The sequence below is a fragment of the Sarcophilus harrisii genome, chromosome 6, assembly GCF_902635505.1.
Source record: "Sarcophilus harrisii chromosome 6, mSarHar1.11, whole genome shotgun sequence".
In the NCBI taxonomy this organism is placed as follows: domain Eukaryota; kingdom Metazoa; phylum Chordata; class Mammalia; order Dasyuromorphia; family Dasyuridae; genus Sarcophilus; species Sarcophilus harrisii.
In genome coordinates this window covers 60,971,627-60,987,711 of record NC_045431.1, presented here as the reverse complement: position 1 = coordinate 60,987,711, position 16,085 = coordinate 60,971,627, and the positions used below count along the sequence as shown (strand labels likewise).

General features: G+C 34.2%; 1 protein-coding gene across 1 annotated transcript; it reads left to right on the top strand.

The window, feature by feature from the left end:
- The first annotated feature begins 2,520 nt into the window (after positions 1–2,520).
- LOC100932648 (serine/threonine-protein phosphatase 2A catalytic subunit beta isoform-like) lies at positions 2,521–15,821 on the top strand. Its single transcript, XM_031942118.1, has 2 exons — positions 2,521–3,546; positions 15,722–15,821. The coding sequence occupies exons 1-2, from the start codon at positions 2,602–2,604 to the stop codon at positions 15,743–15,745; spliced, it is 969 nt and encodes a 322-aa protein (XP_031797978.1). The 5' UTR covers positions 2,521–2,601; the 3' UTR covers positions 15,746–15,821.
- Positions 15,822–16,085: the final 264 nt, after the last annotated feature.

The following is a 16,085-nucleotide window of genomic DNA, read 5'->3' as shown; positions in this document are numbered from 1 at the left end:
ATTAAAATATTTAGAAACAAATAAAAATTTTTAATTTGTTCACCAAAAACAAATATGCAAAAAATATGCAGTGCTCAAAAGTACTTATGCACTTAAGAAGTATTGTTTCATGAGACAAAAAACATATTCATTTTCAGACACATAAAAAGATAGAGGAAAAAAAATAGCATTTCACGGTAAAGATCTGGGAATTTATTATACAATTTTACACCCAGTTGCAATCTTAAAATATATTGTTTCAGCAGACCCAAATGTTTAATGTAGGCAAATCTCTCCTGAACTTTAGCACTGACAATGTTAAACTGTCAGCAATGAATGTGAATGAGATACTGAAATGGACCTGCTATCCCATTGAAACTGATAATTCCTTCAGTGGTACAGCTTTTTAACCTATTCCTGGCATGTCATACACAGGGATCTACGTAGCATGCTGACTGGAGTCTCTCTTTTAGATTGACAGTTCTTAAACTTTTTGCTCTCCAGGACAGTTTACTACTCTTAGAAATCATGGAGTAGACTTTTATACTTCTAAATATCATAGAGGCCTAAAAAAGCATTCTGTTTACATGAATTAAGTCAATCGATATTTACTATATCAGAAATCACAGCTGATATTTTTTAAAAATATATTAATTCACTTAAAATAGCATTAATCTTAATACATATTAACAATTTATTTGTCATGAAAATTAACAATATTTTGTAAAACAAAAACACTAAGAAAAATGGCATTGTTCTTTTGGAAGATAAAGAAAAACAAATCCTGTGAATTTTAAGGAAAGTTTTTTCTAAGATAAAAGGGATTTCTAAAACAAAGGAAACAGATAAAGGATTTGTATTTTACTTGCCTCCCTATTGATTTTGACAATATAAACAAAATGATTCAATTTTTAAAAGATTCTGTACATATTAGATATTTCCTGCCAACACAGAGAGCTTTGAAAAGATGAACCTTGGAAAAAGAAGCATTTCCCAAAGGAATAAACCTGATCTTTAACCATACAGGTGACCCCATACTTAAAATCTATCAGAAACTCAATCTACACTCTTAAGAACTAATTCCAGTGATTTCAGTATACTAATAAATACATTTTCTCTCTCAGTCTTTACTTTTTGACTTACAGTCTTATAGAAGTCATGATGGATCAAGTTCTCCACGATCTCTCAAGGAACCAAGCTGGGAAACTCCCACAAAAGCTTCACATGTTTTTCATATCTCTTTAATGTTTGTCTTAATAGAAGACAGACAGTTTCCCATACCTGCTTCTGCATTGGATCTGTTGCCGCTTAAATTCTTTATTTATTTTATTTATTTATTTATTTTAATAGCCTTTTATTTACAGGATATATGCATGGGTAACTTTACAGCATTAACAATTGCCAAACCTCTTGTTCCAATTTTTCACCTCTTACCCCCCCACCCCCTCCCCTAGATGTTGCCACTTAAATTCAATCACACCAATATGTAGTTGGAAAGGAGGGAAGGATAGGATTTTAAAAATACAAATAATGTCTTAGTATCATTACAAAATTAGTTTGACCTCACTGACACTCCATCCAAATGATCTTCAAAAACCCTACCACACTTTTAAGAAATTTGGCTCTAAAACTCTTCTGGAAAACATGTGGCTTTGTGCTGTTCCCCATAAAGGACATTTCATCTCCAATTATCTTATATTTACATAGATTTTGCCACTATACCTTTTTCACTTTCACCAAGTAGAGCCCTGGCTTTCTTTCAGCCTCAGCAAGTGCTCTTTCTGATCTTCATCATCTTCCTTCCATCCCCATTTGATAGGGACTACCAATTTTTTCCCCCCTATTTCTCCATTACTCTGGAAGATACTATTCTTCAATATCACACATCCCCCTTTCCCCCCCTGAAACACACACAGGTGCACACGTTTCTTTACTTACTTGGCCTGTGGTTTCCCTCAACTAAGCTCCATATATGCAGGGACTGATTAATTTTGCTTTTTTTGTTTTGTTTTGTTTTGTTTTGATCTAGCCCTTGCCTCTAGCACACTCTCCTTACAAAAACACGAAATGCACCCGTGTTTCTACAGGTATTCCTCCTTTCGCATTCTGATAACTTTCCCGGTATAAAACAAGTCAGCATCTGCCTGGAAACTTAGGGTCTCAGAGAAGCGCCTTGGACTTTTGGTAGGTGACTCGGCCAGTTTAAATCCCCAACAGGTCTAAATGCTGACATCTATCCTTTATTCCAAGCTGTTCCCTGGCACGTGGTGGGCTTTTAATAATTTTTTGTCAAATGGAAGAACAAAAGAATGAAGGACATGGAAAATCAGGGGAAGAAAATACCTCTAAACCAACACCGGCTCATTGATTCTTTTGAGCAGATCGTTCATTAGTGGGCAAGCTTTCTCCCAGCCCTGCCCAGCCCAGCCTTGGCCAGATGCAGCTGAGCGCGAGGGCTGAGGAGGAGGGGCTGCGAGGCTCGCGGAGAGAGGGGTGGTTGGTCCCGGTCCCTTTCCCTCCCCTACAAGGGAGGGACGGGACTGTTTTGAGCCTCTCCTCGCGAGGAAGCGCATCCCGAAGGGGAAAGGGCTCGTTGGGCAATCGGGCACTCCCAACTCATCCATGGCGGAGAGCAAGTTCATGGAAGAGCTGGACCAATGGATAAAACAACTGCAAGAGTGTAAACTCCTCACGGAGAAGCAAGTGCAGACTCTATGCGAGAAGGCTAAGGAAATCCTAATGAAAGAATCCAACGTTCACGAGGTCTCTTGTCCCGTTACCGTCTGCGGTGACGTCCACGGCCAATTTCAGGATCTTTTGAAAATCTTTACGCTTGGTGGGAAATTACCAGACAAAAGCTACCTCTTTATGGGTGACTATGTTGACAGAGGCTTGAACTCGGTGGAGACTGTGACTTTTCTCATATCTTTAAAAGTACACTATCCAGAGTTCATTACCCTATTGAGAGGAAACCACGAGAGTCGAGATGTTACTCAAGTGTATGGTTTTTATGATGAATGTCAAAAAAAGTATGGAAATGCCAATGTCTGGAAATATTTTACCGACCTATTCGATTATCTCCCCATTACAGCGTTAGTTGACAGCCAGATATTTTGTGTCCATGGGGGTCTGTCTCCCTCCATAGATACCCTGGATCATATAAGAGCTTTGGATCGCTTTAAAGAAATCTCCATGAATGGACCAATATGTGATCTATTATGGTCTGATCCAGTTGATGTTGGGGGATGGGGACCCTCTCCAAGAGGGGCTGGCCACACATTTGGACCAGAAATTTCTGAAATATTTAACCAGGCCAATGGTCTTAAACTGATTTCCCGGGGTCACCAACTTGTCGAGGAGGGTTACTTCTGGTGTCATAATGAAAAGGTGGTGACCGTTTTCAGTGCACCCAATTATTGTTACCGTTTTGGGAATCGGGCTGCTATCATGGAACTGGATGATTCTTTAAAACACACCTTCCTACAATATGACCAAGCACCAGGAGGGAAGTGTCCTGAGATCTCACTCCTACCTTATTCCTATAGACAGCCTTGGGGAAAACCAAGGGTAAATATTGGGCAGTATTTTCAGAATCTTTTAAAAAAAGTGAAGATAATTTTGTTCTGTGCATTGAGATGTGTCAGAATAAAATCCCATGCAGGGACAAAGTGGGATACATTGATAATAATGAGCAGTGAGCTAAAATTGAGAATGAAATAACAATATGACATGGTTTGAAATCAATTCAATAACTTGCCTATTATACATAGTTTTTGTAGTAACTTTTATTTTTTCTTTAGGACTGATCAAACAGAAAAGGTAACTTTTTGGGCACTTATTAATATGCAGAGTTTGTAGAATTTGTCATATATTATAGACATTGGACTTTATTATTTTTATTTAAATCATTTGTCATATCACCCTTTTACTAAAATACAGAAACTAATTTAACTAGAGAAAATAACATATTTAAGTGTCTCACCTCCATATATTTTTGGCACTCTTATTTCAATAATGTAAGTATCCCTATAAAGGCCACTTATCCATGAATGTCTAGTTCTGTGGTTTTTGTCCATACCTTCTTTTAAATTATTTCTCAGGGATTCAATCAACATTCTAAGAGTTGTGCTTTCTTTAGATCTCTTTTTTTTTTCAGTCAATCAATAAACATTTAAGAGCCTACTAGATGCCAGGCAGTGTGCTAAGGGGATATAGAAATAGGCAAAAGATCTCACAGAATTTACAGTTTAATGGGAGAGAAAACATCCAAACCAATAGCTACAAAGCAGACACAGGATTAATAGATAATTGACAAATGAAAGGTATTGGATTAAGAGAAGTTGAAGAAGACTTCCTGTAGAAACTGTTAGATGCCTGTGAAATTAACAGGTCATCTATTTTTATTATATTATTTTGATATGTTTTAGAAGGGGAAGAATTTGAATTTTTCCTCTTCTTTTAAGAAAATATTCCTCTATCAGTTACAAATTATTTTCCAACTACAATGCTTTTTAAAATAGTTTTAAAATGTTTTGTTTTATTACCATCTTGCTCTCAGTTGAAAACACTCTGAATATTTTCCACTTTCTATTAGAGTACTTTTAAAAGTACAAATTATGAACCCTGGGAAGTAAGCCTTTTTCTTTGACCTGGAAAGCTTTTTTTCCCCTCGAAAGTTATAATTTGTATTACGTACTTTAAAAAAAAGTGAACTCAGGAATTTTTAAAAATTCCTATCTCTATTTATAATAAAGGGTTTGAATTCCCTCGGCCGACCAAAAAAAAGGGGGGGATAAGGGTGTTGAATAATTGCTTTTCCTAATTTCAAGACCAGTACTCTATTCACCACCACCTTACCTAGCTGCTTACACTTAAAAACATTGTTCATAAAAGTTTACAATTCGATGTGACTATAATATGCAAATGGTTATGAGCAACAGGTCTGTTTGTAATGTCCCTTGTATACTTTATTGAATTCTAAATGATATTTTTATTCTATATTCGTTGTTGTTATTCATATTTTTATTGGGTTCAACTAAGAAAAACCTAAGGACAATTTCTATCCTACTATTATTACTTTGTAATTAATGTTCTGCAGATTATTATACAGTTAGATAAAATGGTTGCATTTTGTATTGAATCAAAATGTTGGAATGAAAGTTCATGTTGTAAATATTATTATCATTATTATTATTATATAAGTAAAGCAATACTTCTGGTCTTTGCTTGATCAAGCTGACACAATCCTAGACAAGGATGCAAGCTGTTATCTGTCAGATTAGTTTTAAAGCTTTGATTTCTGAAAGGATGGCTTCAGCTGTTCCTGGTACTAGGAAGTAGGTAGAAGGCATTGGACTTTTAACCAAGAAAGAGATAAAGCCTTCAAATACTAATGAATCAAAGAAACCTTTTATTGTCCCTGTTGGGATCATATTGCAACAGCCATGCATATGTTAAAGCCAAAAAAAAAAAAAAAAAAAAAAAAAGGAAGAAAGAAAGAAAGAGAGTTTTTCAGTTTGGGGAGATTCAAAATTCTTCCTGGCTCCAAGAGAATACCAATTTTGAGTAACTTCACCAATCATTAATCATGCTATAATTGATATTTAGTATTGTACTAACAAAGTCTGAAGATGCTATTTATAACAAGTTTCTTCCACTTAATGTTCAGATATTGCAGTCATATCTGATCCTTTTTGATTCCGTTTGAGGTTTTCTTGGCAACAATCCCAGAATGGTTTGCCATTTCCTTCTCTAATTCATTTTATAGATGAAAAAATTGAGGCAAACAGGGATAAGTGACTCACCCAGAGTCACACAGCTGGTAAGAGTCAGAGGACAGATTTGAACTCAGGAAAATTAGTTCTCCTTACTCCAGACCTTGCACTAACTACTGAACCACCTAGGGGCTCTACAATTTTATTGTTGCATTTTTACTATAATAAAAGCTCTGAATCCCCATACCTATTGCATTGCTTTCTTACAACCTAGCTTATAATTAATAACATGATATCAGAGCAGGGTTGTGAAAAAAGAAAATTTACTTATTATAGAGTAGCAGAATAAAATTAAGAAATTCATTTATAGCAAATACTACAAATTCCAATTTCCCAGAAAAATTCACCTCTCACACTTGTATCCCCAAGAGGTATGAAGGCCTTGCTTCCCACTCCCTCATGCTGTCTTATTGGCATAATACTTAGAGTTTTGCATTTGATGACTCATCCAGCAGATGAAAATAGAAAGGCACTGCATACCATTTTCTGGATCCCAATCAATTCTCATCACTTAATAGTTAATCTTGATACTGAATCCTAAATATTTCAAATGACTATAAGTGATAATTAATCTTTAAGATCCTTCAATATCTTCTGGAATGGAAGGGTGAGTTCTACTCAAGATCACTTTATTAAATCTTACATTGCTAGGTACAGGGGGAAATGTCAGAAAACTAGAACAGTTATGTTACTACATAATGTTGTGTTATGTTACTACATAACACAAATATAAAACTAGGAATCTATTAACTTTGCAACTATTTCATTTTCTTAACTTCTATTTCTTCCTCCTTTTCCTCTTCTTCTTCAGTCTAAGAGATCCTTATGCTGTATGCTTGCATGTAGCCTTCTGGGAGTAGTAAGTGTATATGCAGTCCCAAAGTCTTGGCAGATCTCTGATGAGAACGCCTTATGTTTATCACTCCTATTGGAATTAATATTAAAAATTCACAATTACAACTCCCATAATTTGGGAGTTGGAAGGATGATCATCATTTGCCATTGTGTTTGTTTAGTCATTTTCCAATCTTATCTGATTCTTCATGACCCCATTTGGCATTTTCTTGGCAAAGATTCTAATAAGATTTACCATTTCCTTCTCTAGTTCATTTTACAGATAAGGCAAGTGAGGCAAACAGGATTAAGTGAGTTGCCCCACGATCATATGCTAATAAAGGTTAAAATTAGGTCTTCCTAATTCTACACCCAGTACTCTATGTGCCACCTAGAAACCTGATTAATCATCTAGTTCAAATAATATTCCAAAAGAACCCCCAGTATAAAAACCAGAAATGGTGCTACAATCCTTATTGAATATCTCTAACTTGGGAATGGGGAGGAGGGGACAAAGAACTCATCACCTGTAGAAGCAGCTCATTCCACTTTTTAAAACTTTGTAAGGATATTGTATTTTAATGACACTTTGATTTTTATAAAGCAAATTATTTACAACAATCCTAGATGTTGCAGGATAATCTTGTATAATAATTCTGTGTTGGTAATTTAATAGTAAATTAGTCTAATAAAAGTGATTTGTTCATGGTCACACAGCTATAGGATTCCCTGGGAATAAATTTTAAAATCTTATTATGAAACTGAAATTCAAACACATGTCTCAGAATTACAACTTCATCACAATTTTGAGATAATTAGTAGGTACATATGGGTACATTTTACTTCAAATGATAATTTATTTGATTTTAACAACTGACCAAAGGTGAAATTTGATTGTGTTGAATTATCTTTCTATTGCATCTTGGAGTTTACTGGCTAGATTTCTTTCTTAAGGATCATGCCTTAAACTAAAACCAATCTGAATCTCATTGGCTACCAATAGATCCTAAGCCAAACTCCATTTGGTCATTGTTTGGGTTCTGACAGACTCAGATTGAATGTAAATAGCAATCTTTAATGTTTTGGTCAGAAATGCTGAGGTTTTCCTCCTAGCTTCATTCATTTTTTCATTCATTTATTTAGATTCTTTGGACTACATGAAAGAGATTCTTTGCCTTAATTGCCACCCAACCTTAGTCACTGAATGGGTACAGCTTCAGTCAAACTGAGACCTGTTGAAGATCTTAGCTTCAAAAGGTGAAGAACTCCCATTCCATGCATTTTCATCTTCAGTCATCTTGTTATCTTGCCACTGGACCCAGATGACTCTGGAGGGGAAGTGAGGCAGGTGACTTTGTACAATCCCCCTCACTCAAATCCAACTCACTTGCATATCTTGGTATTACCCCCTGATGTCAGTAATCCTCTTCCAGAGAAAAGAACAAACAACAGCAACTATGCACATATTTCCGAAAAACTTTGAATCACCTTAATGAAGGACTATCTCAGTATCATTTATTTTTTTTAATAGCCTTTTATTTACAAGTTATATGTATGGGTAATTTTACAGCATTGACAACTGCCAAACCTTTTGTTCCAATTTTTCCCCTCCTTCCCCCCACCCCCTCCCCTAGATGGCAGGATGACCAGTAGATGTTAAATATATTAAAGTATAAATTAGATACACCACAAGTATACATGACCAAACCATTATTTTTCTGTACAAAAAGAATCGGACTCCGAAATATTATACAATTAGCCTGTGAAGGAAATAAAAAATGCAGGTGGGCAAAAATGTAGGGATTGGGAATTCAATGTAATGGTTCTTAGTCATCTCCCAGAGTTCTTTCGCTGGGCGTAGCTGGTTCAGTTCATTACTGCTCTGTTGGAAATGATTTGGTTCATCTCATTGCTGAGGATGGCCAGGTCCATCAGAATTGGTCATCATATAGTATTGTTGTTGAAGTATATAATGATCTCCTGGCCCTGCTTGTTTCACTCAGCATCAGTTCGTGTAAGTCTCTCCAGGCCTTTCTGAAATCATCCTGTTGGTCATTTCTTACCGAACAATAATATTCCATAATATTCATATACCACAGTTTATTCAGCCATTCTCCAATTGATGGGCATCCACTCAGTTTCCAGTTTCTGGCCACTACAAAGAGGACTGCCACAAACATTTGTGCACATACAGGTCCCTTTCCCTTCTTTATAATCTCTTTGGGATATAAGCCCAGTAGAAACACTGCTGGATCAAAGGGTATGCACAGTTTGATAACTTTTTGAGCATAGTTCCAAATTGCTCTCCAGAATGGTTGGATATATTCACAGTCCAACAATGTATTAGTGTCCCTGTTTTCCCATATCCCTTCCAACATTCCGCATTATCTTTCCCTGTCATTCTAGCCAATCTGACAGGTGTGTATTGGTATCTCAGAGTTGTTTTAATTTTCATTTCTCTGATTAATAATGACTTGGAGCATCTTTTCATATGGCTGGAAATAGTTTCACTTTCTTCATCTGAGAATTGTCTGTTCATATCCTTTGACCATTTATCAATTGGAGAATGGCTTGATTTCTTATAAATTAGAGTCAATTCTCTATATATTTTAGAAATAAGTCCTTTATCAGAACCTTTGACTTTAAAAATATTTTCCCAGTTTATTGCTTCCCTTCTAATCTTGTCTGCATTAATTTTGTTTGTACAAAAACTTTTCAGTTTGATACAATCAAAATTTTCTATTTTGTGATCAATAATGATCTCTAGTTCTTCTTTGGTCATAAATTTCTTCCTCTTCCACAGGTCTGAGAGGTAAACTATCCTGTGTTCCTCTAATTTATTTATAATCTCATTCTTTATGTTTAGGTCATGAACCCATTTTGACCTTATCTTGGTGTATGGTGTTAAGTGTGGATCAATGCCTAGTTTCTGCCATATTAGTCTCCAATTTTCCCAGCAATTTTTGTCAAATATTAAGTTCTTATCCCAAAAGCTGGGGTCTTTGGGTTTGTCAAACACTAGGTTGCTATAGTTATTGACTGTTTTGTTCTTTGAACCTACCTATTTCACTGATCAACTAATCTGTTTCTTAGCCAATATCAAAAGGTTTTGGTAACTGCTGCTCTATAATTTTAGATCTGGCACAGCTAAGCCACCTTCATTTGATTTTTTTTTTTTTCATTAATTCCCTTGAAATTCTTGACCTTTTGTTTTTCCATATGAACTTTGTTGTTATTTTTTCTAGGTCATTAAAATAGTTTTTTGGGACTCTGATTGGTATAGCGCTAAACAAATAGATTAGTTTAGGTAGTATTGTCATCTTTATTATATTTGCTCGCCCTATCCAAGAGCATTTAATATTTTTCCAATTGGTTAGATCAGACTTAATTTGTGTGAAAAATGTTTTGTAATTTTGCTCATAAAGTTTCTGATTTTCCCTTGGCAGATAGATTCCTAAGTATTTTATACTATCAGTAGTTCTTTAAATGGAATTTCTCTTTGTAACTCTGACTGTTGGATTTTGTTAGTGATATATAATAATGCTGATGATTTATGTGGGTTTATTTTATATCCTGCAACTTTGCTAAAGCTGTGGATTATTTCTAATAACTTTTTAGTAGACTCTCTGGGGGTCTCTAAGTATACCATTATATCATCAGCAAAGAGCGTCAGTATCAGTTATAACATAAGGTAGATAAATCACAGTTATAAGACCCCTAATGATCATTACAATTAAGAGAGGGCATTTCTGGCTAATTTGGTACTTTTCTTTCTTTTTTCTCAATAGAATTTAAATTTTCCAAATAATGCAAAGATAGTTTTTATAAGCCTTTGTATTCTCAATAACAATATTTTGTGATGATCAACCATGATCTTTTTGACAATGAAGTGATTCAAGGAATTTCCATTAGGCTTGTGACAGAAATCCACATCCACAGAGAGAACTATTGAGAATGAATGTAGATCAAAGCATAGTATTTTCATCTTTTTTGTAGCTTGTTTTCCTTCCTCATGGTTTTTTTTTCCTTTTAATATGATTTTTTTTTTGCTCAACATGGTGGCTTTGGAAATATTGTTAGAAGGATTGAACACATTTAACCTAAATCAGATTGCTTGCTGTCTTGTGAGAAGAAAGGTGGAAGAAAGGGACAAAAATTTGGAACACAAGGTTTTGTGAAGGTGAATGTTGAAAACTATCTTTGTATGTATTTTGAAAAATTAAAATACCATTACATTAAACTTTAAAAATGCAAAAAAAGATTTTGTATTCCAAATTTTTCTCTCTCCCTCCCTTTTTCTTTTCCCTTTTCTGATACAGGTCAATCATGTACAATTCTTTTAAATATATTTCCAAATCTGTCATGTTGTGCAAGGAACATAAGACCAAAGAGAGAAAAACATGGGAAAGGAAAAAAAAAGAAACAAATAAACAAAAAAGTTTATGTTTCAAAAAAGACTATGTTTCTAGTCACATTCAGACTGCTTAAGTATAGATATGGATAGCATTTTCTATTCCATGTCAATTATAATTGTCTTGGACCACTGCATTGCTGAGAAAAGCAAGACCATCATAGTTGATCATCACATAATCTTTCTATTACTGTGTATAACATTCCCCAACTTTTGCTTATTTCATTCAGCATCAGTTCATATAAGTATTTCTGGGCCTTTCTGTCTCATGAAGTCATCAGCAAAGAGACTGAAGATATATGAATATGCAAATAAGAGATACTGAGAAATATGTGAATACATTTTGATGAGGAGGCTGTGTGACAAAATGGAGAAAGCACTAGTGTTAGAATTAAAGAACCTGGATTTGATGCTTACTCCTGACATCCCCTGATAGCATGACTAGGGTGGTCAATTATTCTCTTCCTGACTCAATTTCCTTATTTCTAAGATGAGAAATTTGGACTAGATAACCTATGAGATCTACTCTGACACTAGATGTATGATCCTATGATATCACAGTGCAATGAAATTGTATTGATCCATAATAAATGATGAATATGACAGTTTAAAAGAAATGGGAAGACATATTTACAGGTATTGATCAAAGTGACTAGAGTCAGGAAGACAATGTACATAATTATCATAGCCATGTGAAGGGAAAAGAATTCAGAGTACTGGATAAAACATTAACCAGTCATAGTTTCATGGTTAAATATATTTTACACTTTTTCTTAGAGTGGTGATGGATTAGAGGTATAGAATTAGACACTATCAAAGATGGAAATATCTTGATTTGTGTGATGAATTTTTTCTTCAGTTGTTTCAGTCATGTCTGTCTCTTCCTGACCCCATTTTAGGGTTTTCTTGGCAAAGACAAGAGAATGGTTTGCCATTTCCTTCTCCAATATAGTTTATAGATGAAGAAACTAAGGAAATCAGAGTTAACTGAATTGTCCAGGATCAAACAGTTAGTAAGTGTTAAGGTCAGGTTTGAACTTGGGAACATCTATCTTCCTGACTCCAGGCCCGGAGGGTCTATTCACTCTACCATGAAGCTGCTCCCTTACTCAGCTATACATATTTGTTACAGGAACAGATTTCTACTTGGTAGAAGAAGAAGTAGGGAGTGGATTAGAGGATAATGATAGATTGAGGAAAAGGGAGAATATTAATAAAGTATTTTAAAAATGAAAAAACAATATATGACCTAACTCTTTTATATAGGGTTTTCTAAAAATATGATTTTGCTCCTATAGAGATACATCATGAGAACTATAGAAATCATATATGGAATTATTTTAAATATAAACTATTAGATAAATTGATGTCTAAAGTTGAATTTATTACAAATTATTATTAAAATTAAATAATCTTAAATTATTAAATCACAAAGTGTTTTATAAAACACCCAAACATTTTGAAATCTTCATTAAAAAGTTTCTTGTAGGGGGCAGCTAGGTGGTGCAGTGGATAGAGCACCAGTCCTGAAGTCAGGAGGACCTGAGTTCAAATCTGGTCTCAGACACTTAACACTTTGTAGCTGTGTGACCCTGGGTAAGATGCTTAACCCATTGCCTTAGCAGAAAGAAAAAGTTTCTTATAAGAGGATAACTGAATGCTATTTGTCATTACATGGTTTTATAAATATGTATAGTAGTGGGCACAGATGCAGAGATGCAGATTCCTAAATATTCATGGGCAAATCATTATAGCCCATCTAAAAAAATACAAGGACTCTAAATAGTCTTAGGTCCCTGATAAAGGTGACTCATTCCTATTAGTGTATCTTAAAAGCCTTGATCCTTGAAAGTCAGTGTCCTTATTAATGACCTGAATAATAATCTACAAAAAGTTTTCAGATTGGTCAACCTGAGATTTGAGGACTTGGAAGCATGAACTTTTTTTAGCAGCATTAAAAATAATCTATCCCACTTCCTTATTTTGCAGGGGCTTAAAGTTGAAGGCTGAGACTGAAAGATGTTGATATGCCTTGACTGAGATTATATACCTTGTATCTATGGGATGCAGAATTAAATCTACATCTTCCCCAAACTGATTCAATGTTAACTTCCATATTGTGCCTTTCTTTCCTTTGTATCAGTTCATGCAATCCTTATCATGCTTCTCTAAAATCTTTGTATTCATCACACAATGATATACTCTTAGCATAATAATATTCCATTATATTCACATACTTCAATATGTTCATCCTTCCCCAATGAATGAACACCCATTCTTGATTTTTATTTTGTACCACAAAAGTGCTGCTATGTGAAATTTATTATTTTTGGAGTATTTTCCCCCTTCTTTAAACTTCTTTGGGATATAGGTGATTAACACTGAGTTTAGAATTCTGATCCCCAGAAATCTGAATCTTGAGTCACAGGGTTATATTTTCTGAACAAAATGTTCATGAAAATACAAAAATAATGTGATATCCCTATCAAAGACCTTTTATAAAACAAAGGTGGTATGAAGATTAAAGTAAACATTAAGGTTTTTATTTTTCAGATTTCTCAAGAAATATGAACATATATACACACTTTGAGGGAAGTGGAGTTTTTTCAGTCCTTTCTCAGTCTTGTCTGACTTTTCATGACCCCATTTGGGTTATTTTGGCCAAGATATTTGGAGTAGTTTGTTATTCACTTCTCTAGTTCATTTAACAGATAAGTAAATTGAGACAAACTGGATTAAGTGATTTGCCCAGAGTCATACAGCTAATGAGTATCTGGGTTTGGACTCAAGAAGAGGAGTATTGCTGATTCCAAGACCATGCTCTATTCACTGTAGTTTCAGTTGAAAGTACTCAAATTGACTTAGTCAACTGAAAACATCATCTGATGATGATATGTCTTCAAATTATTCCTAAGTACATCCTTGAGAAAGGTGCAAATGGAAGAAAGAACAAGTCAAAAGTCCCATGTATCCTCAATGATTAGTAGACCACAGGATTGTTAAATACAAAGCATGATGTTGCAACAAGGACCCTGGACAATGAATTAGAGATTCTGGTTTTCAATTATAGGCTTCTAACAATATTTGGGCTACCTGATCTCAGATGACTTTTATTTAAGTATATATGTAGTTCTTTGTGATTTCCTCTATTAAATTAGAAGACCTTAATGCCAAGGGCTGTCTTTTGCCTCTCTTTTTTTGTATCTCCAACTTAGCACAAAGTCAGACACTTACATGGCATTTTAATAAATGTTTTTTGATTGACTGATTATGTTTATTGATAGGAGTATGAAACAGAAGTAAGGAAGACTTGGTTTCAAACTCTGCCTCTGACACATATTGTGCATGTGATCAAGGAAAAATCAATTGGCAGAGCATTCAGGTGGCTCACTAAGAATATAAATAGCAGAATAGCTGCTGATTTTAATTAGTAGAAAAAATTCTTATTATCAATGCTATCCCAGGCCAGAGCCAGAATAAAAAAACAAACACTATGATAAGTAAATATGGGAAAATCAGTGCCTTGAAACCACAGAGAGAGGACTGAAGTCAGGAAAAATTGGGTCCTACCTTTTAACCTATACTAATTTTGTGATACTTTAAAGTCATTTTCCCCCTCAGTTGCCTGGACTCTTAAAGAAGAGGATCAGTAACTTTAAGAATAGAAGGAATTCCTTTATTGAGATTTTCTTACTCTGAAAAATATTGTAGATCTGAAAAAAAAACTATATGTGTATATATATATATATATGTAAATATATATATATATATATATATACACATATTATCCATATGGGCTTTTATTAAAACTGCACAACCCTTCTAATGATCCTTAAAGAGATAATAGTAAAATGAAGGAAATAATGAAAAAGACAAGTTTTATCTCAAGAAGTTGGTGTAATAATAAAAATATTTATCTTGATGCCTGAAAAGATAGATGAAATAGAAATAACACTTTTGGTTTCTGACAGAAAAGTGAGGTAAAAGATAGGAAATGGGATATATTCTGAAGGGATCTACACTGTGATATTTTCTGTCCCCCTCCCATCTTCACCTCCCCAATAAACATATTTTTAAAATAATTTAATTGGAATGCATGTTTGGGCCTTTGTCCCAATTACTTTATTTTATAATTGTCTTAATATTTATTTATATATTTAAATATTTACATTCATATGTAATTTTTCTTAGTGCCAATATGTTATAGTAGAGAGAAAGCAATAGACTCAGGGGCACCAAGATTAGGATTTACATCCTGCCTCTTGAAATTGCCAGTTGTGCTTCTAGGTACAAATCACTGAAGCACCCTGGGTCTCGTACAACTCTCCTACAGTCAGTCCTATTTATTAAGTTCTGGAGAAAAAAATCTGTTGAATCTTTTTTTGTTGTTGTTGGTTTTTTTCTTTTCATTTCAGATTATGGTTTATTTAGTAGGTCATAGACTGCAATGTATGCTGGTAAAGGGAGGGATTTCCTTTACTGGAATTTCTACTTGGATGAAATGAAAACACAGATCCTTCATGTATATATAAGATTTGTTTTACTTTAAATGAAAATTCTGTAAGAAAAATGTTATCAGCTTTAGTAAAATTTGGACTTGCCTAGAATGCTACACTTCTGAAAAGTAGTTACAATTTACCATTGCACTAATAAATAATATATATAATAGACTCGGGGAAAGCATGACCATAAAGCAAGTATGTATTTTTCTTTTATTCCACAGCAACTGTTTTTTGATGACTGGTGATATTTGGAATGTGGTAAAATAGCAATTGAAAAACAGCAAGGAAAAATTACACTGTTACAAATGCCAGAGCATTCGTTAATAAAACATTTTATTTCATTCTATTTGAAATTATGTTATTACTTATTAAAACCAATACTAAAGCCTTCTATTTGGGGGACATTTCTTAGCTATTGTTCATATTTATTAAATATGGCCACTTCAATAAAAAGAACCATTAAAATGATTTGAGCATCATTAGGAGTTAAATATCTAAAAGCTAGTCATGTGTGCCATTGACAGATCTCATTATTTTCCAGTAACTAAAAGCATGATACTTTGTGCTACCAAAAACACACATAGA

Excerpts from the sequence above, each read along its gene's own strand:
- LOC100932648 (XM_031942118.1), top strand. The coding sequence starts at position 2,602 with ATGGCGGAGAGCAAGTTCATGGAAGAGCTGGACCAATGGATAAAACAA. Across the intron at positions 3,547-15,721 it reads AGCCTTGGGGAAAACCAAGG|CAACTGTTTTTTGATGACTG; the intron begins GTAAATATTGGG and ends TTTATTCCACAG.